Source organism: Melospiza georgiana, chromosome 6 (genome assembly GCF_028018845.1).
Source record: "Melospiza georgiana isolate bMelGeo1 chromosome 6, bMelGeo1.pri, whole genome shotgun sequence".
Classification (NCBI taxonomy): domain Eukaryota; kingdom Metazoa; phylum Chordata; class Aves; order Passeriformes; family Passerellidae; genus Melospiza; species Melospiza georgiana.
The window spans coordinates 45571140-45598037 of NC_080435.1; the positions used below are offsets into that span (position 1 = coordinate 45571140).

A 26898-nucleotide genomic window follows, 5' to 3' on the forward strand; every position below is an offset into this window, starting at 1 on the left:
CTGCCCAAGCTAGTGCTTGGGCATTTTATTACATCACAAACTTAATTGTTATCCTCAAGCCCTTGGCCTTACTCTCCCATATCCAATATGTTGGGTCTTATCCTGTGTTTCCTGGGCAAGTCTGAGCTGCTTTTCTACCAGCTGTGCAATTGAGCAGTGTCTGCTGTATTTATATTTATCATAGGGCTGTATGCAGTTCACAGCTGAACCTAGAACACACAGCCCCCTGTCTCAATTTCTCAATCTAAACTGAAAAATAAAAATGCTTTTTGAATTCCAGGAGGAGAATAATGATGCTTGTCATTCTGTGACTTTGCCAGGGATCTTTAGCCAACCCTGGGAACACAAGCAGCTGAAGCACATACTCTTATGTCCCTGGAGAAACAGGGAGGGATTCACAGCAGGAAGAACAAACCATCCATCAGCTCCTGGCCAAGGTGTTCCTTGCAGTGGCAGAGCTGCCTGTGAGAGCAGGAGTCTGGGCTCTGGCCCAGCAGGTCAGCTCCAGGCCCACGCTGCTACAGCCTGTGGATGAACCAGGGAATTGGCTCCTCTCCTGCTGACAGCCATCTGGTCAGGGGCATGGCCAGGGCGCCTGTTGCAGCACTGATGCCTTGTGAAGGCTGACCTAGAACAGAAGCTAAAGAATAAAGTAGATATTTATCAAGAGGCCTCAAATAGATCCACCTTGGGCAGCACAACCAAAATGGCCACAGAATGGATGACCGGTCACGGCGTGTGACACTTTTATAAATTTTGGTCCATTATCATATTGCAGCTAATTGTCTAATTACAGCTTTAGCCCATGAAGTCCCATCCTTCATGTTTCCTCTCTTTGGTCCACCATTGTTTATGCTCTTAGGCCTGAGATCTGGATCAGCTGTCCTTGGTCCCCAGCTAGAGAAGGAATTGTTTTGTCTACCTACTTTGTGAAGAGAGCTTATTATCCCCTAATCTTAAGAAGCCTAGGCTTGCACACTACAGTAGAATAGAATCTCAAAAACATAAAAGATAAAACCTGAGGCATCATTTCCCCTAAGTTTGAAAACCCCAAACTGACATGAGTAAATGAGTGCTAGGGTGAATATAATTGACTGTAGCTGGTATTAGCAAAAAAAGCCTTCACAAAGCCAGCATATAACCATATGAGGCCTGACCTTTTGATTCCTTATTTTGAGGAGGGAAATCCAAAACCTTAAAAGTTTCAAAAAAAGAACCAGAAAATGTTTTCTGTTTCTACCATGATACTGGCTAAATGAAGTCTTTTCTTTGCCTGTTGAACACAGGCAGCAGAGAACACTTAATCTTGTGAATTTTTGTTACATTTTAGTGAGATATGTGGGACATTCTACCCACACAACTTGATAGAGAATGCTGCTTTCAGATGTTTAGCTTCATTTTAACTTTTATTATGCTCAGGAGAGATAGAATTGTCATAAATATTTAAGTGGGAAGCTACGTAGGATAATTGAATTAATCAGTCATTTTTTTACTTAATGCTCATATTGACTTTAAGAAACACATCCACTGGTGTTATGTCTGATTATAGGTTCTGACTTGCAACCTGATTTTACTGTGAATCTTAATATGCTTGTCATGTCTTTTATGGCATTTTCTCCTTCAACCAGTGGGTGCAGAAGTACTTAACTTGTCTTCCCTGAGATGTAAAACTTTATGATTATAGGTATGAGAATAAGGATTGCAAATGTAAATGCTAAGGGATATCCAGGCCACCATAACATTTCTTAGAAAAATTAATTTCTTCATTGATTAAAAAGAACCATTTAAAGGTGCAGAGGCATTCTACGTGCCAAACATTAGAAGAATGGTGTCATTTTCCATCCTGCCTTTATCTACTGCTTCTAACTGTAAGGTAGTTTTCATCCAAAGAGCTTGTCACAGAAAAAATCAGTGTCTACCAACAGGAGAGACTGAAGACTGGAGTTTTTCTGTCAGTGGAGTGACATTAGTTATTCCAAGCTCCCCTTTTAGAGGCCTGACTGTCTGCTTCTGGCTCAGTATTTAATCAAAGGTGTGCCATCAGGAAAAAGAAACCATCACACAAGCATTGCCTCCCCTTCACTCCACTTTGGACTCCACTTCTCCTAAGGAATAGCCTTAAGCTGCCACCTCATTTTTCACCATACTTATAGACTGATGGCTGAGCACTACTGTCCTTGTCTGGATTAGAAAGGATGATGAGAAAGGTGAATAATGCTGTATACAATGACAAGTATGACTGTGCCCAACAGATCCTGGGATATAATTATGGTTTAGGAATAAAGCGGTTTTTGAACTCTCACGGCTGTGTTAGCATTCTGAGATGATATTTACTATGTCCTGCAGTAATTGATGCAAAAGCTGACCTGACTGTCTGAGAGAGATTGCAAATATGACATGGAAAGAAATATATCTTCTGGCATCACAAATTTTTAACCTCATTTTTTTAGACAAGAAAATAAACAATTCTTGTTGGCTGTTACCAAGCATTTGCTAAGTGCCAGTACCACAGCTGTCAAGAAACCATGTCTGGATTTTATTTCTTTATTTTTAGGACATTCAAACAGGAAGAAAGTAATGATTTCTTAGAAAATATACTTTTAATTTTATTATTATTATTGCTTAGGTTAACAATGGCAGAGAGTAGTGGAAGTTTTTGAAGAATTCATCCACAAAAAGGGGAACAACATTGATCATGATGGATGTTGATGTGTTATGGGTGGTAAAAGAATGGAATCAAGCACAGTATCAGAAGGAAAGATGTGGTTATCCTCTGCTTTTGTTTCTTTTTATCACTATATTTATTCTGAAATTTTCTTTGTGATAAGTATCTTATTTAGAAAGGGAGACATTTTTTCTAAACTGTCCTTACACTGAAACACAAGTAAAGTTACGGATTCTATGTTAGTGGAAGATGAGGATATTTCTAAATATCTACCTCAAAGGAGGTGAAGTGAGATGGTGAGCAAGTCTTTCTTCAAAGGATTGTGTTTGACAACCTTCCCAGCAGTCAAAAAGGAAACGACATAACCTAGAAAGTTCACAGACTTCATATAGAGCTGATTGTATGACCTCTGTCACCAAAGTTTCGCTGAGAAGAAAAATCCCATTTATATAATACAAAGAATACAAATGGAATAAGAAAAAAAAAAAAAAAGACATATATACAAAAATCAGCTAAATAAAAATCACAGGTGTGTTCTAACTGAACCCCTAGATTCATAACAGTCAGAATTTCAAGTCAATGCAATTTTATATACAGATATTTTGGCGTGGCTTGGGTTTTTCTATATAGGAAAGGTGCAGAGGTCATTGAAGAAAAGTATATAAAACATGATTATATGTTTCAGTTCCTTCTGTGGTCGCTATTTCACTCCTTACAGGTTCCAGTCCTCTAAAGCTAAATCAGAACATTGCTATTTAGGGAACCAGAACTTAGCCCTCAAAGCATGTTTTTGCATCATCATTTTACCATTTTATTTTCTTACTTGCCTTAAAAACTCATGGTCTTAAAAGCAAAATAGACCAGTAAAGTCACCCTCCTTGTTGCATTTGGGATGCTCCTGAGAATACATTATTTGGTCAGTTTAGGTTTAACATTATATTTATAGTCATTAGAAAATACCCAGAATTTCAAAATGCAAAATTTGAGCTGTGTCAATGACTTTTAAGCTTTCAGATACATTATGGGCTACCACCAGGTCTAATTTCTGTCTCAGACACTCTGAGAATGTAATGGACAAGTCCATGCATGCTGCATTTCTGTTGTTACGCTCAGTCCCTAGTTCAGACCATAATGTATGACTGACTAAAACAAGCAGTTCTCAGCTGAGACAGACCAACAGTCCATCTATCTCAGCGTTTTGTCTCCAACAAATACAAGAAATTGTTGCAGTTGCTTTTTGCCATCCAGTTTCCCCCCTGTACACATCCAGAAGTGCCTGAAATAGTGGAATTAGACATATTAGAGGGTGCATCCCTTTCTCTTCTCTTCAAGGGAACCTATTTAAAGACCTATATATAGTGTAACCGTTTCCACAGAAATTTTCACTATCTACTGTGTAAAGAAACCTTAGTAATTTTAATGAATCACAGTTTCTCTTGGTATTCAAAATATAATTTTTATGCAAGAATTTTCCTAATTCCATGCTTCTTGTGAGGCAGTGTGAGTCAGAAGCTTCCCAGGTGGAGAGTGGTATTTGCAGTTAATTTGCTGCAGGTACCTATTAAATCACCTCTACATTTTTTTTTGTTCCAGTGCAGCTCAGTGATTTGTGGGAAGTGAACTCAGAAAGTGACCAGAACAGCCACAGTGCCCATGTTTAAACAGTGACTGTGTTTAGTCAGTCCTTATCTGTGCTTTAAAAGGAGTTTGTTATTCATAATAATAACGAACACTATTGCTTTGACAAGATTTCCTCCTTCATATAAGCTCTAAGCAAAAGATTGGAATAATTTTTTTTAAAGAGGCCTAATGCTTGAAGTATTTTCAGTGAATATAGAAACAGATTTTTTTTTCTCTTGCATACAGGATGGTTTTCTATTTCACTGGCACAGAGGAGGGCTATATCTCCCAAGAAACTTAAAAGCCTTGAAGGTAGTTGCTGCCAGGGTGGGTTTGTTTGAGCATGTGTCTGGATAGAACATGTAGCAGCATCTCTCAGGATGTATGGTATTAGGAAATTAGGTTTATTTTAATTCAAATAGGAAGGAAAGAATTTTTTAAATAATACTTTACCGTAGACAAACTCTACTGTTGTGGGCCGAACTCTTATGAGTCAATAAGTCTTATCCATTGGAATAACTATAATTGTTTTATTTTTTGTCCTTTACTACTTTATACTACTTTTTGAGTTAAAGTCAGCTATTTGCAGTAATGGGTCAGAGATGTCTAGGTAGATTTGAAGTGAAATGTCTGACAAATTCTTGCCAGATCCAAACTGAAGGTGTATGGGGGTGGTGGTGGTGATGGGTGAAGCCTCAGATGACTTTCCCCCTTCATATTTATTCTAATTGCCAGTGCCCCTTTCTTGTCTAAGCTGTGGATTCTACACAACACAACACAGATGTAGTAGCCCAAAAACAGAGGTGAAGTAAACAGGGATTTGCACTAAAAGAAAATTTTCTTTGAGTAATCAAAGCAACATCTGCAGTTAGTCAAGTTCTCAAAATCCTTTTCCAGGCTGTTTGTAGGCTCTTCTGCCATTCATGTCTTCATAAAGCAGAGGATTTTGATATTTTCCTCATCTGCTCTGCTTCCACATACACATGCATGTATCCAGTGTGTGCCATGAAACAGGAACGTGCAAGCCCATGCCTGCTCTTTTGCATGTTGCAACAGCAATATTTCTGTGGCCATCAAAGTTGATTTGTACTTAAATTCTCTTCATTTATAGCCCCCTATAAAAAAGGAACATATAGAGGTCAGAGCAGATGAGCAGAGGTAATATTGCTGAAAATACCATGGATTGCATGTACTGTTTTTTTACCCTACATCAATGGGTTATGCTAACTGTGCCTTATTAGGAGAAGTGAAAGTAAAGAACCTGTGCATTTAGTAGGTAAAATTTTGGTGTAGACACATATCAAAATCCAAGATTTCCCATACTTACAAAGATATTTGTATTAGGGACCTACCTCGATTTTTAGTACAAAGAAAAACCCATCAGCAAATCCCCAAATCATGTAGCAGATCTTTATATGTAGTTCATTTAAAGTACCCAGAGGTCTGCATAGAAAACTTAAGTGTCTTCTTATTTGATTCATGCAGTGACCTGAAAAAATAGAGTGCTTGCAAACAAAAGAAAACAATAATTGCATTTTTGAGCAGGCATATTTTTCTGCCTGCAGAATAGCTTAAACTCTATCTCATTTTTTCTTTACATATTTCTCCCTCTGGTTCACTCTCAGGCTTTATTGTGCACTGCCTCTCTGCCTTTCTGAACTCATTTGAGCGGTCCAGCTTTGTATAAGCACAAAATGCTGATAATATTTTGTGATTCCTTGCAATAACAACTGTGCTGAAAAGTACCACAAGGACACATATTCACTTATTGATAAGGACTCTGCTGCCTGGAATTATTTGGCACATGTCAGTTGGAATTTGCACTTGAGCTGAAGGCCAACTCCAGGCTTCTGCACCTCTTAGGACCCACTTAAAAGTTGCTAAGAGAGTTTAAGTGGTTTGCAAGTATCTTGTTGGCTGTCTACACATGGCTAAAAATAACCCACCATAAATTATTAATGGCAGAAGACTATGGTTTTTTGCTTTACTCTTGGTATATGTCATTTTTGGGCCTCCTGGCAATTTTGTTCCACTGATGCAACCACACACAGACCTCAAAGGTAAAGGGGAGAAATGGAAAAACAAAGCAGAATTGCTTTCTGTGTTCTTTTCCATCTTTGTCAGGATTTGTTCAACAAGAAGGCTTTGAACTTTATAGTTGAAATAAACCTAGTCAAGCTCTTTTAAAAATGTTTTAGAGAAGTGTTTGAGAAAATATAATGATAGAAGCTTCAGGACAGAATAGCAGGACTTTGTTTTGAGCTGCTTCTTCATAAATGCACAAAGATGGCAGACTCTTTCCTGTGTATCTACTCTCTACATTGTGGACAAAATTAGACCTATTGCCATTACTGTATGCTCCTTTCTCAGTTCATGGTCAGAAGATTTGTGGTTTGGTGTATCAGGTGAAACTATTCACACAGAATATTCGATCCTACAGTCATCAGCATGGGGCAGAAGAAAAATTGACTGGAGTAACACATTGAGCTTCTGGAAATGATGTCCGTTTGGCTCTGCTTTGTCTTTGAGCACCTTCTGTGTTGGCAGCATCTCTGCTCCTTCAATGAAATAGTACACCAAAAGGAAGACTGAAAAGTGACTTAAATCACAACTGCAGATGTAAACACCATTTCTTCTGCTGCTCTGTCTCTTCTTCCCCAGGGAACTGAGCTGCTGCCAGAAATTAAAGGCAGATAGTAGTTTCTTGGTTGATGTAAACTGCTGCAGTCAGTGTTTGAACGAATCATCCGTTCTCCTTCATCCTGCAGGAGCAGTGCTCTTGCTGGCTAACACTGCCTGTATGTATTATTTTGTGATCCCTTGAGAGTTCTCAGGAGATTCTTGTGGATTCTCGCACAGCTGAGAATCTTTGGGTTAGAAATGTCTATTTACTATTTCTAGCTTGCTCTTATTTCTGCTTGTACCTAAAACTGAAGCTGCCCTGTGTTAAATTCTGTCCCATGCAGCCTTCTTTTCTCAAAGAACTTTCAAGGTTAAATTGGACATCCGAATGGTTCCTGGGGACAGGTTGTAGTGTAGCCTTTCACTAAATGAGGAGCAAAGTGACAAAAAAGGTTTGCTCTCTGTCCAAATCAAGACCTGGGAAAGACTCACACCCCCACTGCTACAAAGAAATTCTTAAATCCTATAATCCTTTCTTCAATCCTTTTAATCCTCAGATGTATACATTCTTTGGATATGTGCTTGACCAGCAACACTAAAAAGAGACAACAGGATGCTCTCACTGAAAATAGTTATTATCATAGATTTACTGGAATCTTGAGTGACAATTAACAAAAAATAAATAGCAGAACCAAACAAAATAAGTGAGGTAAAAAAATCTGCTAATAATCTGTACCCTTGGTAAACTCTTCTCTCCTACTGCCTCTAGTGTTTCTTTCCTCTCTGTATGCAGAAAATCACTGGGTTTACTGGTGTCCAGATAACCAGTGTATGGATGTTTTTGATTTGCTATAAGGAAGTTACAGTTGCAGCTATACCTTTCGTGTTTAATATAACTGATTTTTTTTTTGATGATATGTAGGAGCACAAGTTGTTTCCCGTATGAAGAGCTGTGTCATATCTGGTGCAGTGAGATTATTGCACTTTCTCCACCTGTGCATACAGAAAAGTGTAATTGGATCACTGGGAAAAGATAACAAATCCAGATCCCCAGGCTCTTGTCAGGCACTGTTGATGCTGAGATATTGTACAGTTGATAAATAATTCAGCTATTTAGCTGAACAGGAATTTCAGAGGCTTAGCTGTACATCATCTTATTATCTTTCTCCTTTTCTGATAACTGGCTATCTGATTGCGATGATTAAAGAATTTTGTTTGATAACCTTCTATTTGCCTGTTATAGGGACTGTCGCATAAGCAAGATCTCTTCTATATCTGGGGAACATATTTTGTTCACTGCCCCCATAAGTGACTATACCATACATGACAGGTTCTCTGAAGCAGAAGTTAAGAGTGCAAACAACTTTAATAATCCTTCTTGATAGCTCCTAAGAAGTGTTTATGGAGTAGTTCTTAGAGCTGTGAAGGAGCAGCATGCTAAGTGATATTAAAATAGGAAGGAGAGACCTCCATCTGCCTTTGTTGGAAAGATGAACATATGATGACACTTTCAACTTTATTTATATTGAGGTGTCTGAGAAGTTGAGGGGCAGCTCCTTCCATATTTTCTTTCCAGGCCATATGCTCCAAGTATGGAAGACAAGAATAGGACATGTCACACTCATTTGTCTGAGATCCTGAAGGAATGTTACCACACGAGGTGAAGTGACGCTGTACAGGATCTCATCAATGATGTAGCTCCATGCAACACATTTAAAATGTGTCAAAATGTTGTCTCCAAAGCAGCAATGCTCCACTCCTTAGGTCACTAAAAGCAGCTTTCTCAAATTCTCCACAGATGTTTTGCCAGGCTGCCCACATATCTCTAGATAAAAGCAAACTGTTTGCTTCACAGTGTAGAATAATTTATAGGTAGGGACCAATTTGTTTGCAAAGAAACAGCAGGTTGCCATCAGTTTTTCTCAGTACAAAATGCACTATGCTAACCGCAGTACAGAATGTATGTGGTCCAGAAGGGGAATTATTTGAAATTAGTTTAGTATTAATAGTTTTTCTCAAACAGTCCTGTCCAGTTTTATCAAGGAAAGCTATAAGTCCTCTGGAAAATGGTCAAGAAGGCAAAGAAAGATTATCTTTCTATTTCTTTCACTGTGTTAAATGCAACTGTCCAGAGGCAGATAATTCCACAACAATTTTCATGGTTTTAAATTGTAGAAGGTAAACACTATTTTACAAATGCTTTTATAAAGTAGAATTGTGTCCAAACCTATGTTTTAGAGAAAAAAAATCAATTTTTTATTCTTCCCCCATTTTTTTTCTCTCTCTGTCTTTGGTCACAAAGGACCAGAAAGCATTGGACCTCAGGCACATTTCCTATTGAAAACATTATCACAACTGACAAATCTACATGCAGGTTTTTGGCTTCAGTGAAATAATATATTTTAATGAAAATGTGTTTTATTGAAACATTCAGGATAGCTCCTCATGTGACATTCTTTTCATCTGCCATTTCCAATTTTCTCAAACCAACTTCACATCATCACATGGTACATTGGTGAGTTCTGGAGTCCTAGATGAGATCCATCAAAACTATTTCACCTAAGATATGAGAACAGCTTTTGGGGATGTAAGACTAGGGAATTAATTTACTGCCATACTAAATAGATCATTCTCACTGTTTGACAAATTTGTTACGTTTTGAACACTGCAGCATTAGACAGGTGAAAAATTAAAGTAGGCCTTGGGGCAAGGTTAATAAAGACGCCAATAACCTTTTGCTAGTAGGTGCAATACTCCATTTAATATGAGTCCTGAAGGTGATCATCTGTTCCTCTTTGCCCGCTGGAGTGAAAATATCATGATGGTCACCATCTGGAGTAGTTTTTCAGCAATCAGCAATTCTATAATGAAGGTAGGGATATTTCCCTGTAAAAATATGCTTGGGCTGTCAATGACTTTTGGCTGCCTTGAAGTCCTACACAACTGAAAAACTCACATTGATTAAAAGCTTGGAATTCTGCACCTTTTCTTCTTCCTTGTGTTCTGTGAAGGAGTCCTGTCTGCTCATGTATAGGCAATTAAAGATTTTGCTTTTTAATATGCCATGTGTATCCTCATTAACTTTTACTCTAACAGCTACAATTAGTTGTAATACAAGGCTTGGATGTTTCTTACATTAGAATTCAGGACTCCACAGGCAGGATATTCTTGGTGGCAATTTTCCATTTCGGGAACTCCTAAGATGAAATTATCAAGAGAAATAGGTCCATACAAGATTAATTCATGCAGACATTCAGATAAGACTGGATGGTATTGCAAACCAAAACATGAATTTGGATAGATATCTTTTCCACTAGACCTTCTACAGTATTTCATTGATGGGTTTTATTACTAAAAATAGACATTTTTAAAACTATTTATTAACAAAATTTGTATTTACCTATGTGTGTGCGAGCAAGAACTCTTTTTTTTTTTGCCACAAGCTGCAAACACAGTTGTTTCTGGGCTCAGAAGTTTATTTGTTTCACAGATCAGGTAGTCTTGATGAAGTTGTTCAATGTCATTTTCAGAATAACTTCCTTCTATTACAATCCAGTAACTGTTAAACACAGGAATGAAGATAACATTAGTCTAGGCAGTCTCCACACCTGAACTTTGGCACTTCGGCAGCCATTTATGGAGAAGTGTGGGGAGCTGAGCAGGGTGTGTCGTGCAGCTCAGTGCCTGGCAGGATGACGGGCAGCCTTGAATTCATGGCCCCACCTGAGGCATTAATGCTATTGATCTTGCAGCTATTTCAGCTCTGCTTCCTGGAGTACAGTACTCACTCTAGTGATTATGTCTTGTAGTAGATTCTCTCTCTTGACCTGTTACTGGTTCCTATTACTGCAAGGAAAAAATCCGTTCTACCTGAGCTCCCCCTCCCCCCCAAAACCTATCTATTTTCCATTATTTGTTCTCTTTTGTCTCCCTCCTTATTACATGCCTCCTCATGCCAATTTCACTCTGCAGTAACCCACAAGTAAAGTCTTGAACCATGAAGGTGGGAATAGTGCTTTTATAAGAATACATGAACATTAATTTTCCCAGTAACCAAGTCCAATACAACTCAGTTTTTCAGGTGTGTAACAAAGATGCCATCAAACAAGTCAGTAGTCACAGACAACTTTGAGGAAGAAGTGTGTGCAAATGTGTGAGGACAGACAGAGTGGGAAGAAACTAAGTCCCACATTTATTTATTTATTTGTTTATTCAGGGGAGAGAAAGTTTCCTGCTGGCTTAGCTCCCTCTCCTGGCAGTCGGGAATTGGGCAGTATCAGAGTCCTGTTAAACCTGTACGCTACCCAAATTTCCAAAGACAAAGCTCTTGTTCACTATAATAGCATGCCTTTTAAAATGGGATTTCCTGAAACCTGCATCCTTCTGGGCAATGTGTCCGCATAATAATTTGCAGGAATGTAGCTAGAAAGAGAAAAAAGGCTTGGAGGACTGGAAGAGTACAGGAGAACCAGAAAGAGAAGGGTGGCAAATAATGTCTTTACACTGTTTGTTGCAAGATGTACCACTCTCTAAATTTTCTCCTGTCTCCACCAAGGCAGGTCCAAATCAATTTCACTTGCATCCTCGGGCTGCTTGATCTGAGCTTTTGAGAATAATTATAAATGCAAATTGACAAGTAAAACCAGAAACATCCTGATCAGAGTAGAAGAAAGCACAAGAGTTCAGATGTGTACATTTGCTGAATCATTTTGCTAACAATATTGCAAAGACAGTAATGCCTTTCTCTGCCAAAATCTGTTCATATAGACTTCATTTGGCTGTAACAATCTACAGAGATACTATAAGATTTCCTTCATATACTAGCTACTCATCATTATTCTGTCATCAATACTTCTTTTAGAAGAGGGCACCAAGGATGTTTTTTTCCTCTCTATCTCTTTTTCTTCTCCTCTTTTTCTTCCTCCTTACCTCTTCTTGTTACATAATACACACTCATAGCTATGCAGCAGCCAGTACAGCAGGCTTGCAAAAAGGCTTCCTATAAAAGCATTTTGATTCCTTTGGGTCATTTTCCCCATGCCTTTGATGCAGAGATTATAGACTCTTATTAAAATATGAGCACAAAGTTCAAACCCAAGACACTCCCAGAGAAATATATACAGCAAACTATCACCCAAGGCTCCTAATCACTTAAAAAAAACAACCAAAAACCCCCCCAAAAAAAAACCCAAAAAACCAAAACACCAGGATATTCACTAATGTGTACACTCACAGATATGAACTATACTTGTATGGAAAAAAGAAATATGTCAGGTGTTATTCTGTAATTTTTCTTGTTACTACTTGATAGATACACAGGGACATTTTTCTGAAGAACAAGGAGCTCTGTACTAGATTTCATATGAAAGGAATTAGATTTGTTTTCTGTTTGTCATTCAATTCCAGACATAATAGCCTTGTACTTACTGTGTATTATAATTATGTAGAGTTAGATTATATGACTTGATTATAACCCTGGTCTGCAGTACAGCCAAGAAAATTTATGCCGAATGGTTTAGTGCTAAGTAAGAGTCCCTGGCTGGTAATAGTGAAAAGAGTAAATATGACTGTTTGGTTTTGGTTTTGCTTGCCTTTCAATTTATGTTGCATGGCACTCAGGTCCAGATAACAGATGAACTGCTGGGAAAAGTGATGCTAACTTGTTAGGCTGTCAGAGAAAAAAAGGCTTTGCATTCCTTTGGCCTATTTTTTATTATTTTCAGTATTCCTTAAAGGAAAGAATAGCCAAGCATTCTTAATGTTATTACCTCTGAAAAATTTGTAGCCTTAATGTAAACTATGATTAGGCTAATGAAGACAGAAAACCTGGCTTTAGGATCACCTCAGAACTCTGTGCTTATAGGTAACCAGTGTTGCCATAGGTAACATTCCTATGCAGGCTTGGTTCCACACGTTATCATCTCCTTTTATTCTCTGTTATCTTCCCTGAATTTCACTAGGTTCTCAGGTAGCCACAGGGACTGGAAGACTGCAAAATGAAAAATGGGAAAGATGACTCTAAGGGCAGCTTTGGAGATTCTTTAGACAGTGTAGGTAGAGCCACTGAGGCAGTAGACCAGTCAGTGAGGTAGGAAAAAGTTCCTTAAGCTGACTACTAGTGAGATGATTTTTTCCCCTTAGATGCCACAAATTTATAATTCAACATCACTTTCAGTAATATATTAATTATTGCATGGCTGTGCAGTGTGCAAAGGCTGGAAGTTGTATGGAAGATTCTGACCAGTAAAGGTATGACTAGTAAAGAACTTTCACCTTCCCAGCATACAACCAGATGTTTCAACCTTTAAAATATCTTTAACCAAAACACCTTATATTTTACCCAGTACATAAAGCCAGAATTTTTCTTTTCCAGCTAGATCACCGAAAAGGAAATTTAAACAAGGCAGGTTTGAAAAAAGACAGTGAGATAAAAATGTTGATCAGAAATGCATGGTAAGTTATGAAAACAAATATTTCCATTGATTACAGGAACTCCTAAGCCAAATTTTCAGACTTGGCCACCTAAAACATGTGATATTTTCTCATCTATTTCAAAGTAGTTTTCTGGACTTCATTGTATCATTCCTTAAATTCTAAAGAGATTTAATATAACTGGCTGCAGTAAGGCAGGAAATGTCTTACACACTTGGAAAATATAACTTGTGTCTAAGGAGGGTATAGTAAGAAATAATAGAAATCAAGTGTCATGAGGAGGAAATAGAAACAAAAATTCCCAAATTGTTGATGGATAGATGTGTTATTATTGAGGCATTTGCTGGAAAATTTCTTAAATTTTAAGTTAATTATGACACTTGCCTTCTTCTCGACCTAGACTGGTTCATAGAACTTTCTCATTTCAAATAAGCAAAGTTATTACCCCCTATAGCTTATCAGTCAAATCCCAAGATTTAAAATCACGATAGCTAAGGAATGCCTTTAATTCCTCCATTTCCAAATTTCTACTTCTGAAAAAATCAGTAAATTTGCAGAGAGACTCAATTTAGTATTTGCAGTCATATTGAAAACAGAGCTTGCTTTAGGAAGCCAGCATGCCCGGAATGGTGGAGAGAGGGGCAGCTGAGTGACTCTACCTGCCTTTAGTTTTGGCAGTTTACTGAAGAAAAAAACTGTTTATACTTTTCTAGCCTTTTGGAGTTTAACTTCAAAAATTTACTTTCTTTTAAATCAAGTAGATTTCCAACTCTTCAATCTTTTTAATGTATTTGAGGTAGAGATTTCTGACACACAGAACTCCCTTTTGCGTTAGGGTCCCTGAGATATGCCGAAAAGTACAGCAACTATGAGCCCTATTTTAAGTCAATATTAAGCAGTTGTAAAAGACTACCAAAGAAACACCCTTCCCAAAAAGTCATTTAAATACATCCAGTTTTATCCTTACTTCCTCATTTTTTACCTCTGCCACACCAGAGTCAACCATGAGGTCATAAATACCTAGTTAGATATGTCCTTGTACCCTTGTTTAGTACAATCAAGAATAGTCCCAAATACATATAATCTTCTTGTATCACTTTATTTAGGACTGATATCTAGAGTTTAGGATACTGACATTAATAAGAAGACTACCTTTCTTTCCCTCATGGGGGAAGAAAACAGGAAAGTTTTACCAGATTTCTAATTGCAAAATCCGTGCAACAAAAAAGGGAAACTCCAGAATCTGCTTAAGTTACTGTCCAATCAAAGCTCTTTTTCTCGTAATGTCTAATGAGAAATGCTGTGTGCTTGACCTAATATGTTTGAACCATTACTGAAATCTTTAATTCAGATGCCACATCTACTTAGGTGGGAAGTACACTGTACAGAGTACTAGACTGAGGTGAATGCATAAATCAGTTTTAATGTGACAGTCCCTTCTTAGGACATTCCCAGCAAACCAGGAACTGCAGCTGCCTGTGGCTGCACGTTCTCATCTGGGCTTTCCATTGTACCCGGGAGTGAAATAAAACTTAATCAGTAACTGGGCTTGGACTCGGCAGCGAGGTTAGTGCAGGGTATTGGATCTGTGAGGAGGTGCAGACTGTCTCTCTCTGACAATGACAGTGAGAGAGCAACTGTTATTACTCTCTGTGGTCCTGAGCATCTCAGAGGATGCTCTACATATCCATTCTCATTTTAAAAGAGAGTGTCATGACGGATCAGAGCACTGTGATCTAGACGGGAGCCAGGCCGCATTAAAGGCGGATAAACTGTCACACTTGGGCTCATGTTAGAATGTAATCCTGTTAAGAGTTTCTCTACAGTATCACGTCATCTGGTATAATTGAAAAGAAATCAGTCTTGACTGAAATATGCCTGTGAGAGAGAAAACCATGAACGGTGGGGTACCTAATCTTACTGTTTCTGTAAAAGAACAATATGTTATAGGCTGTATTACAGTATTACATTTACATATCTTTAAAATTTGTATTCATAATGATAAACAGGATTTTTCAGGGTCTCACGTTTTTATCTCCAGCTGTTTTTACCTTGAGTGTGATACCTGATGATGCCCTAAATAAATACAATAATCTGCAAGTGCAAGGTTGAAGGGATATAACAGTTTGACTCCTAAGGATGCTTTCTACACTACCCGTCCATGGGATTCCCAAAAGTAGCATCAGGGACATGTTATAAACTGCACAGCTGTATCAGACTAACAAGGTTTTATGTACTAAAAGTAAGTTTCTTTCTGAATGACCTGGATGTTCTTAATTTGTTTAAATAAATATAAATATAATAATAATAAAAAATAAAAAATCAACCACCATTAAGAAACAAGATTTTTGTTCACTAAAATTCTATTTTCTTGAAATCCTAGCCTGAGCTTTGATCTGGATAAACAAAACCTGGAAAATTACTGTGCTTATGTGTCTGTAATTGAAGACCCTGAGATCTGCACATGCTTTGTACTTGCCAAGGCTGATATCCTTCATTAGGTCCAACTATGCATTTGGAGGGGAGGATGGGGTGACAATCATTGGAAACAGCATACAACGAGACAAGACAGCATCAAACAACAAAGTACCTTTCATTGCATACTTTAGAGAGAGGAAATATTGGATTATAGATCTGAATAATAAATAGTAGCTGTGAACATAAAACGTATGCTTACAAGCTGAAGATACACATAAAGGAACTCAGCTATACCAAAGTTAACACATTTGTTTATGTAACCATTCACAGATAACTGTGTAGCAAAATTAAAAGCCATATCTAACCTTTATGGTTTCAAAGGAGCTGTTCTGCAAAACTGCCATAGTTTGAGCTGATCTCCTGAAACAATAACTTAGCAGATGTGAGCCTGTTTCATTTAGTGGAAAGCAAGTTGTGGAATCTATTGACAGCATAGTTCACACCAGAACCAATATCAAGATGATAGTTTTAGCAAGTACATGTCTAACAGCTGGGTATCTTACATTCGTGGACTACCATATTTGTTTAAAATACTCTTCTCAAAGTCAGTAATTCACTAGAGCAAAACAAAATAATCTGGCAGTGTGCATTAATTTGGACAATATATGTAATGGTATTACAGAAATAGAAGCAGAATATTCCAGAGTCTGGTAGAAAATGAAAAAAACGTAGAATATGATTAAATCATACAGCCCAGAGTCTGCTCTGTCAGGCATCAGTGAATAGTAGTCACTGAAGTCAGTGGTTCTGCAAAAGAAAAATAATTACCTGAGCAAAAATTTCCAGTTAAATAGTTTAGGTTTTTGGGTTGTTTTTAGTTCTAAAATTTTAAACAGACTGTGAGAGGACAAAGACTGGAGGTATAGTATGCAAATGAAAGTAATAGATCTAGCCTTCACTGAAGTCACTGAAAGTCTTTCAGTCATTGCAATGACTTTGCATCAAATCTATTTCAAGAATATTTAGCAGTAATATTAAGCTAATGTTTAATATTAATGCCTTTTTTTCCTTTTTTTTTTTACCCCGAAATCCATAAAGAGCTCAGACTTAGAATAGTCTTCTAATGGGCCTAATTTTCCCTATTAAACGTTTCATGCTATTAAGCTTTTTCTTTTCTCTTTCCTTCTACAGGCAGACCAGATCTGGCAGATAGTGAATATGAGGACTTTGCTGACTTCAGAAAGCTGACAGAAGCCAACAGACTTCAGTGAAATACACCTCCAAGCACAGAGACTTTTGGTAGCTTTAAAGAAACCTGTGCGTCATTTGCTAAGACATGGCTACTGGTTCTTTCAGCACACATGGAGGAAGGCAACAAACATTGTAACCCTGGCTAATCAGACTGTGTTTTCCTTATCAGAAGTAGGAGGCAGGCCAATTATAAAAGGATTATTTTATGCTTAGCCTGCAAGACTTTAACTCTGGCCTGAACACTGGACATAAATAGAAGCCAATTTTAATGACCTGAGATTTTGTTACCTGTGCGTTATTATTGTTATCAGTTCTTAAACACTTTGGTACTTTATTTCTTTAAATTAGAAATGGGTTTGTGGACTAAAATGTGGCCCACAGATTGGGCTCTTCTCATGAAATCATGGCTTATCTTTTCCCTGGGGCTCTACATGCAGGTCTCCAAAACTCTGGCCTGCCCAAAAGTTTGCCGCTGTGACCGAAACTTTGTCTACTGTAATGAACGAAGCTTGACCTCAGTGCCTCTTGGGATACCGGAGGGTGTAACCGTCCTCTACCTCCATAATAACCAAATTAATAATGCTGGATTTCCTGCAGAGTTGCACAATGTCCAGTCTGTGCACACAGTCTACCTGTATGGCAATCAATTGGATGAATTCCCCATGAACCTGCCCAAGAATGTCAGGGTTCTCCACCTGCAGGAAAACAACATTCAGACCATTTCACGTGCTGCTCTTGCTCAGCTTTTGAAGCTGGAAGAACTGCACCTGGATGACAACTCCATCTCCACTGTTGGCGTTGAGGATGGGGCATTCCAGGAAGCCATCAGCCTCAAGCTTCTGTTCTTGTCCAAGAATCACTTAAGCAGTGTGCCAGTAGGCCTTCCGCTGGACTTACAAGAACTTCGCGTAGACGAAAACCGAATTGCCGTCATTTCAGACCTGGCCTTCCAGAATCTTACAAGTCTGGAGCGTCTTATCTTGGATGGCAATCTCCTCACTAATAAAGGCATAGCTGAAGGCACTTTTAGCCACCTCTCCAAGCTCAAGGAATTCTCAATAGTTCGGAATTCACTGACTCACCCTCCTCCCGATCTTCCAGGTACACATCTGCTAAGACTTTACTTGCAGGACAACCAGATTACCCATATACCACTCACAGCCTTTTCAAACCTCCACAAACTGGAACGTCTTGATATTTCCAACAATCAACTTCGGATGTTGGCAAAGGGAGTATTTGATAATCTCCATAGCCTGAGACAACTCACTGTAAGGAATAATCCCTGGTTGTGTGACTGCAGCATTAAGTGGGTCACTGAATGGCTCAAGTTTATTCCTTCTTCCATCAATGTACGTGGTTTTATGTGCCAGGGACCAGAGCAGGTCCGAGGTATGGCAGTCAGGGAGCTCAATATGAATATGTTGTCATGCCCCACCACCACCCCTGGTCTGCCACCTATCATCACCCCAGTCCCAGCTACAACCATGCCAACTACATTAGTTCCCAGCCCATCATTTCCTCCCTCGAGTAGTAAATATATTCCTCTCACTCCCATCATAGCCACACTCCCCACTGTGCCTGACAGGGAGGACAGAGAAAGGGTGACACCTCCTTTGTCTGATTGGATTCAGCTTTCCATCCACTTTGTGAATGACACTTGCATCCAAGTCAACTGGATGTCACTTTTTACCGTGATGGCATATAAACTCACATGGGTTAAAATGGGCCATAGTCTGGTAGGAGGAATTGTTCATGAACGAATAATTAGTGGTGAGAAGCAGCAATCAAGCTTGGTAAATCTGGAGCCCAAATCCACTTACCGGATTTGTTTGGTTCCACTGGATACTTATAACAACTACCGGACTGGAGAAGAAACTGTCTGTTCAGAAGCCACAACCAAGGCTTCCTTTTTCAATGGCAGCAACATCCCTTCCAGCCATGAGCAGACGACTTCTCAGAACCTAGGCTCCCCATTTCTGCTGGCAGGGTTGATTGGGGGTGCAGTGATATTTGTCCTGGTGGTCTTGCTCAGCATTTTTTGCTGGCACATGCACAAAAAAGGTCGTTACACCTCCCAGAAGTGGAAATATAACCGGGGACGTCGGAAAGACGACTACTGTGAGGCAGGGACCAAGAAGGACAACTCCATCCTGGAGATGACGGAAACCAGCTTCCAGATTGTCTCCTTAAATAACGATCAGCTCCTTAAAGGAGATTTCAGACTGCAGCCCATTTATACCCCAAACGGGGGCATTAACTACACAGACTGCCACATCCCCAACAACATGCGATACTGCAACAGCAACGTCTCAGACCTGGAGCACTGTCATACGTGATAGTGAGGGACCATGGGGGTCTCTAGGACAAGGAGAAAGAACTCTAGAAAAAATAAGCCCCCCAGGAATAATGAAAAAATTACATTTGATAAATGTTACACAGATGCATTTATGCATTTGAATACTCTGTAATTTATACGGTGTACTATATAATGGGATTTAAAAAAAGTGCTATCTTTTCTATTTCAAGTTAATTGCAAATGGTTTTGTAACTCTTTGCTTTTTAAATCTTTAAAAACTATTGCTGAGTACTGTACAGGGTTGTACAATAAGAACCCAATGTCATGGCAAAGGAAAGAATGACTCATTCTTCAAACATTAACCACTTTGCTGTCGAAGCAGTCTGAGTGAGGGATGTTAAGTTTCTAGGTGGCCTGGAATACAGGAAAATAAGTGCATATTAAAACAGGGTCGCTAGGAACAGATAAAAGCAATTCAGATAAAATGGGCACACCCCTTCTGACTTGAACCCAGCAGTTGCTGTTGAGCTTCAAACAATTGGAAATATATCCCTTCCTCTTTGTCAGGTCTGCACTTCTCACCTCCAACCGAAAGCTGGAGTTCTGAGTGCTGCCAAAAAAGCTACTTTCTTGTTTGATTAGTTTCTTTCAATCTATTTGGAATAGGAAACGTGGAAAGAAGTCAGTGTCAAACTCAAAGTGACCTTGATTCCTGTTTGTAAAAGTTGCCCCAAAAATGTCCCCAATACTATATACTTTATCTCAGAAACTGTTTGCGCTTTTCAGTAGGATTAAGAAGCTTTAGGCATTCTCTGACCCTTCTCAGTGGGAGGTGAAGGTTATGTAACAGTACATAACAGAGAGCTGTCATTAAGTTGCACCTCTCAACAGAGCATCATTTGTTGACAGAGCATGTTCAGGTAAGGCCAGAATGAGGGAAATTCTGAGTGCTCCCAGCTCTGCAGTATTCATGTATGTGTTCATGTAATTTGAAATCTAAAAGTGCATATTGCTGAAAATGTGGTGCAAAATATAATGGCAATGCAAAGGTTTTGCTAATAATTTGTTTGACTTAGGGGCCTGAGTTATGTTCAGTATGGAGAAATAGGAGAAAAAAAAGACAAAAAGAGAAAACAAACAAGAAATATATTGTAAAAAATTATTTAGTACTGGGAAGACCGGTAGGGCTATTATAAACTGAAATATCTTCAATGGGGAAAATCATGTACAAATCTTTGTGGGTTTTGTTTGTTTGTTTGTTTTGCTTTTTTTCCTTCCCAATTAAAGTATACAGAGACTGACATTAGCTAAGCATTTGATTGACTGGGGAATTTTGAGAACACAGGTACACAGTGTCCCTCTGAATTACCCTTCTGTTACCTTAAGCATTTTCAAGTTTTCCATAATGATTTTTGCTCCACAAGCAGAAGCTGCATTTAGAATTTGTTTTTTTATACCCTCAGATTCTTCTCAGTCCTTGAGCTTTACATGCACCATGCAAAACATCATGCTTGTTATTAAAACCATAATGCAGCTCTCAAAATTATGTAATATTTCAGCCACTCTGCAAACTCAGTGACTGCCAAGAACTGTGGTGGAATCTAATTATTTGGGAGTTTTTCAGTTTGCTTTTTTATATTTGGGGGTTTTTCAGTTTGCTTTTTTAATGTAGCTCTTTTTCTCCTGAGTTTGGAGACATGCTAAAGCTACATCACATCATGAAAAAAAAAAGAAAAAGAAAAAAGATAGAGACAAAACTTCCCAGAAGTAGTAGGGAACCAAAGAGAGAAAGTTTTACAGTGATCACGAAGGGATAGAGAGAAAGTTGCTGCATGTGGATTCGAAGTAAAGGCTGAAGCACCTTCACAGTGGAATGCTTAGACTTGTCACTTTATGAAGCTCCTTATGCTGGAAAAAAAAGGTTTTAATCCTTTCCTTCACTCATTTCACTCAACCCATTCTTGAAACTCAGTAGTCTATGAGCATGTATTTTCTGTAATTCAGATCACATGATAACACTAATTGTCTGCAATGACAAAATGAGCCCAGTTATGATTGATGGCAAAGTACAACCATTTTGTAAGGAACCACTTCCTCCCAGCAACACCTTTTAAAATCACATTTTGAAATTCCAGTCTATATTCTATATATTGACTATTTTCTCCAGCTATAGTGGGTGTTCTAAGCAACCTGTGTGGCCACTGTCATAGTTACGTCACTAAAATTTGGCTGATTAAAAGTTTACCATATGATTTCAAATAGCATAATTCTAGATAGAATGTCTATGCAAAGTGGTCAGTTTTTTTCTGACATCTATTTAGTGATGATAAGGTTTATACTTTTGGGCTTTGGTTTTTTTGTTTTGGTGGTTTTTTGGGTTTTTTTAATTTGTTTTGTTTTGTTTAACATATTATAGATGCCACAGCTCAAAAGACAAGCAGCAAACAGTTGTGCTTCTGCACACTTCTGTTGAATGCTGGAGTTTGCTTGAAGTTAAGTAGAGCCAGTGGTTCCCATTGGTTGTGGTAATAGTATTTAATTTCAGTGAAATAACTAGTTGTGCATTTGGTTTCAAAAGGCCTCCTTTGAAAGTACAAGCTGATTAGTATTTACTGATGCAGGAGGAATCTTCTGTTCTAGACCTCAGTATACTATAGGCACCTTATTTATAGCAATATTCAGGGAGTTTGGCATGTGAATGATCATTGCATCATTCACTGCAAGTGAATGATCCACAAGCCCAACCTGATGACAACAAATCTGGTTACTTATAGAATAGGGTGAAAAGAGAAGGCATACACAAACTGGTCATTTTGCTCTTGAATGATGAAACATATATATGTATGTATGTATGTGTATATATATATATGTAGACTATGACTCGCTTACCTAGATCAAAAATCACAGTGATATTAAAGATAGCCTACTTTATGCTTCTCTTCAGTATGAAAAAAAATCCCTTTGTATGTGATACCAGCAAAAGTTTCTTTACTATAAAGGCTCTTCTGAAAAAACATTGATAGGGCCTTATACTAAAATTTGTGGGTAGAGCTGGGAATATTATCTAAAAAAGTTCAGAGTTGTAGTCAACTGAAAGGTCATATCTGTAATTTGAAGAATGTTTCTCCCTATTTAATTGTTCCTTAGCTCCAAAAGGGTTAATGTATTTCAACCTGCAACAGAATTTGGGGCTTCTCAAAGTGTCAGCCACACAAACATCTGAGTTTTCATTTCATTTCTCACCTAGATAAGCACTTAGCAAGCAAACTTCACTAGGTAAAGTATGTAGAAAAAATCAGTTAAAAATGGACAACAATATCTTGGCAATATAAAGTTTAAGACTAGTAGCTTTTTCCTTGGGCTTTGTAAAACTTGGGTGATCTTCACTTAGGGCAGATATCTGACCACATATAATAACTGAAGGCTATAGAGCAGCGGTGCCAAATCTGAATATGTGCAACTCACTCAAAATGTTCACTTTTAAGTCCTGATTTGATCAAGTTCATTGGATCTAGGGACAATTTTTTTTTTCAGTTAAAATCTCACCCATCTTATATTGTATACTGCTGATAGTTGGCACAGACATGCAGAAAGATTGGTGTAGAATAAAATAAGCATTTAAGTGAAATTGTGTTAAAGAATTATCATGACACTGCTGTTCCTAGTACTTGGCTTCCTTCTGAAAACATATATATTTACAAACAGGTCCTTATTTTCATGGATTCTGTCACTTTAAGAAGTGCTACTTGCATGTGGCTTGCTGGCAGAAACAAACACCAGATTAATGCATGGACTTTGTGTTAACAGGTTCTTATTGGAACATTATTACTGAATTTCTTTATAAGAATATTTAGGGAATAAGCTACTTTGATCTGAAAAGATACTAGCAGTTTTCCATGTAACCCAATAAAGGACTACAGTGAATATCATGAAAAACTAAAAAATGAAGTAGCATATGAAATTGGCTACTAGAGTAATTCAACTATATTTTTCTCAGAAGAATTTTCTTTTTTTTATGAGAACAAGTTTCTCCCTCTGAAAAATTTATTAATTTAAATTTTGCAAAAAGAAAAACTTTATGCATAGTGATATTATTGTTTTAAGGGTCTACATAAGGCACTTTATTAAAGGAATTGAAGAGAAAGTTCAGTCTCAGCTTTTGACAGTAAAGTGGTTAATTCCCATTGAATTCTACATTTATAGTACTTCTTCACCTTAAATTTAACATGGAGATATTAAAGTTTTTTTCTTTAGAACATGAGAATAATGGTTTTACACATGACTTGTCTTTACAGCTCAGTGGAAAAACAAAACAGAAGTGAGTGCCAAAACCAAAAGTTACTGGCTCTGAACCTCATCAAATCCTGCCTGATGCTCTCTTCTAAACACAGAGATAATCCTAGGAAGCTGATGATCACTCCTTCCCTGAACTCTATTGAACAGGGCACTTTGTATCCCAGATGATACTACAGGCAATATTGAAGCATTTGGCATTAAACTTTTGTACAGCAGAGAATGTTTTACTCTTTAAAAGGACGCTGGCTAGTAGTCCATATGGAAAACTAGCACAGAAGGGATTTGGCAACCTTTTATTACACTGGGGCTCTGTGGAAATGTGCCTCATGAGAGCTGAATTCTGACCCTCTCAGAAACAGATGAGCTACTAAACAAATTGTTATCAAGAGTTGATATCCCAAATATCTGAAGGTAATCTTTCATAAAATTGATTTAAACTGAGATATGCACACTTGATTCTGTTCTGTGTTTGGTATACTTTCTATCTTTAACATGGAAAAATAGATGGTTTGAAGTCTGCGTTACCTGTTTTCTGCAATCTGCCATGTTGCACGCATTGTTAACTTCAAAACCTCACTATACACTATATATTATCTTGTTGACATATTCAGTAAAGAGTTATTTAAAAAATACAACAACTTTGCTGTATTTATATTAGCAAGCTAATTAAAATAAGGATGGGGGTATCTGAAAGGGACAAAAAATATCCATTTTCTGTACTTTCATTCATGGAGATATTTTCAGATGTTCTACTGAGACTTCTGTCTGTTCAATCCTCTCTTCAGTTTCTAAAAGGCAACTAATATTTGTCTCTCAAAGAGTTAAATAATTTTTTACCTCATTTTCTCAGATTTATCTTTAAAAAGTTATCTCTTTCTAATATGCATATAGAAAAGCAATGTAAAATGAGAACAGACTGTACTCCTGTGTTTGCAATTAATAGGTACACTTAAGGAGCTACACATGTCAATAACAAATATATATATATGTGGAAGCTGTGACTCATTATATGCATAGCCAGTTGATAAATGCATTTGACATTTATGACATGACAATCATGAATCTGTTTTTTTAATTATTGTTATCTATTTAATCTGTTTCCTTGACATGAAATATGACTTTTTTTGCTGATTCGTCTTTCAAAATTGTTCTTGAATTTTCAAAATGCACAACATTAATACATAAGCCTTAATAAATTTTTGTATAAAGCAAATCTTATACATAACATATATGGTAATATATACTATATATAAAGAGATGATTTAGCTACTTAGAAATGGAAATTACCCCTCTTCTACTTCTATATACAAGAACTAATTTTGTGCTTTACTAGAAAGTAAGATGCTGAGCGCTATTTTATTTCAAAGCTTAGAAATTTAATATTTCTGAATGTCACAGTTCCTCCACAAAGTATCTTACTCTCTTTCTTAACCCATAGTATCATGTAAAACTGCCTAGGGCTGGTGTGCAGTATATCCTCACCTAGTCCTGCCTCTTTCCCCCTGTAATATGCCTCCCCTCATTTGATGTTTCTGGTGAAGCACATTAGATCCTGATAACTCAACCTACTTGCCTTACCACAGGAGAGTGGACTATAGAGATAATGAGAATGACAAATGCCCACCATCAATTATGTATTTCTGACAATGAAGGAATCATAATTTTCAATTGTTAATACTTTCTTTCAAAAAAAGGAATTTACAACCATTGACTTCATCAGGTAATATTTTAATAACCCAAAATTATTTATTGTAGCAAAGATAAAACTTTATTTTCAATACTTCCAAGCTCAGTTATCTGGAATTTTTCATGCATCTGCAATTGTGCATCAATTTGTTCTGTGTAGAGGATTTAACTACAGAGATCTCTCAAAGAAAGCACATGGAGGAGCATTTTTCATTATTGTTCAGTCAAAATTTTTAATATTCCACTTTAAAAAGAGTTCTTCCCTTGAAGAAGAGTTATGATACCACATGGGGAAGGTACCACATTGAAGAAGAGTTATGGTACCACATTACACCAATAAAGTAGGTAACAAATATTTTGATTCTACTTGAAATGCCACTGTCAACAAAGGCCGAAACTAAAAATTACTAAAATACTTCCATTACACAGAGAGAGACTTGGTGAATTTTTTACCAATAATTCCTGAAACAAATTAGCACATTTTTATAGTGAAATCCTGACCCCACTGCCTTCAACTATAAACCACAATAATACATAACAGAAGGATTATTAAAAACGTACAATATGACACATTGTATAGCACCTCACACTATGTATCCCCAAATGAACTACATCAAGTGAATAAGGCAGAAGGCCCATACCTCTTCTATGAAAAGCTGAGAAAGCTGTGAAAAAGACTGAGCAGAAAATGAGAGGGGAGCTAAGTATGCTCTGAGCAACACTGGCCAATATAAAAGCATGGAAAATAAGGACATTAAAAGCCACAAAGGGGCCAGTGGGCATAGCAAAAATATTCTTTTTTCATATAAACACGTGTGGGTTTTTTTATCATAACCTCATATTATGGCTAAATTGTGACTGAAAAATGCATGTATGAATACTGAGAAAGAAAAAAGAAAAGAAGAAAGAATGGAAGAGAGAATGTTGGTTTGACTAGAAAGTCAAACAATTTAAATGAAGGTCTTATAATCCTGACCATATATTTTCACAAACTGCTTTGGGCATTCACAGGTCAGGAACCAATACATAATTCATTGCTCTCTGACTAACAATGCAGATGATAGGAATTTCTCCTCATTTAGAAAACATGTTAAGAAAATTTGAGAGGTGATGTGAAGTCAAGTTCTGCAGTATATGCTGACATGAACAATGATATTTATTCAAGGAGAGCATTAGCATGCCTTTTTAAGTGAGGACTGCAGAAGCAAGGCATGCACATTATTTCATTTTGAAGAAAATACTATACCTGACAAAAAGCACATATGGGTTTTCAAGAATAGATTACTTAGAAAAATAAAGTAGAAACCTGAGTAAGGGGAGATATTCCATATTATTGAAGTTCTTTTAATAGAATACAGTTAAGAACTTTAGGAAATTAAAAAAACGGTTCATAAAAGTATTGAAGGTTTTCATATATCCCATCCCTAGGAGGATATAGTTCATCTTCAATTCACAAGAAATTAGATTAGACAGCTTTTTACTTACATTTTTGTTAGACCTTAGTTTCAAAGCCAGTGTTTTCTTTTTTTTTATTTTTAATTGGTATTGATATTTATTTGAAGTCTTTTCATGCACTGATTTCTTTTATCAGTTATGAAGAGTTTGAGGAATA

General features: G+C 37.4%; 1 protein-coding gene across 3 annotated transcripts in view; it reads left to right on the plus strand.

Moving 5' to 3' along the window:
* The window catches only part of FLRT2 (fibronectin leucine rich transmembrane protein 2), a 58326-nt gene extending 37974 nt beyond the window's left edge, over positions 1–20352 (plus strand). For all 3 annotated transcript variants that reach the window (XM_058026952.1, XM_058026953.1, XM_058026954.1), the window contains exon 2: positions 16949–20352. In XM_058026952.1, the coding sequence (XP_057882935.1) occupies positions 17359–19344 (1986 nt within the window). In that variant the 5' untranslated portion in view covers positions 16949–17358 and the 3' untranslated portion in view covers positions 19345–20352. The remainder of the gene's footprint in view (positions 1–16948) is intronic.
* Positions 20353–26898: the final 6546 nt, after the last annotated feature.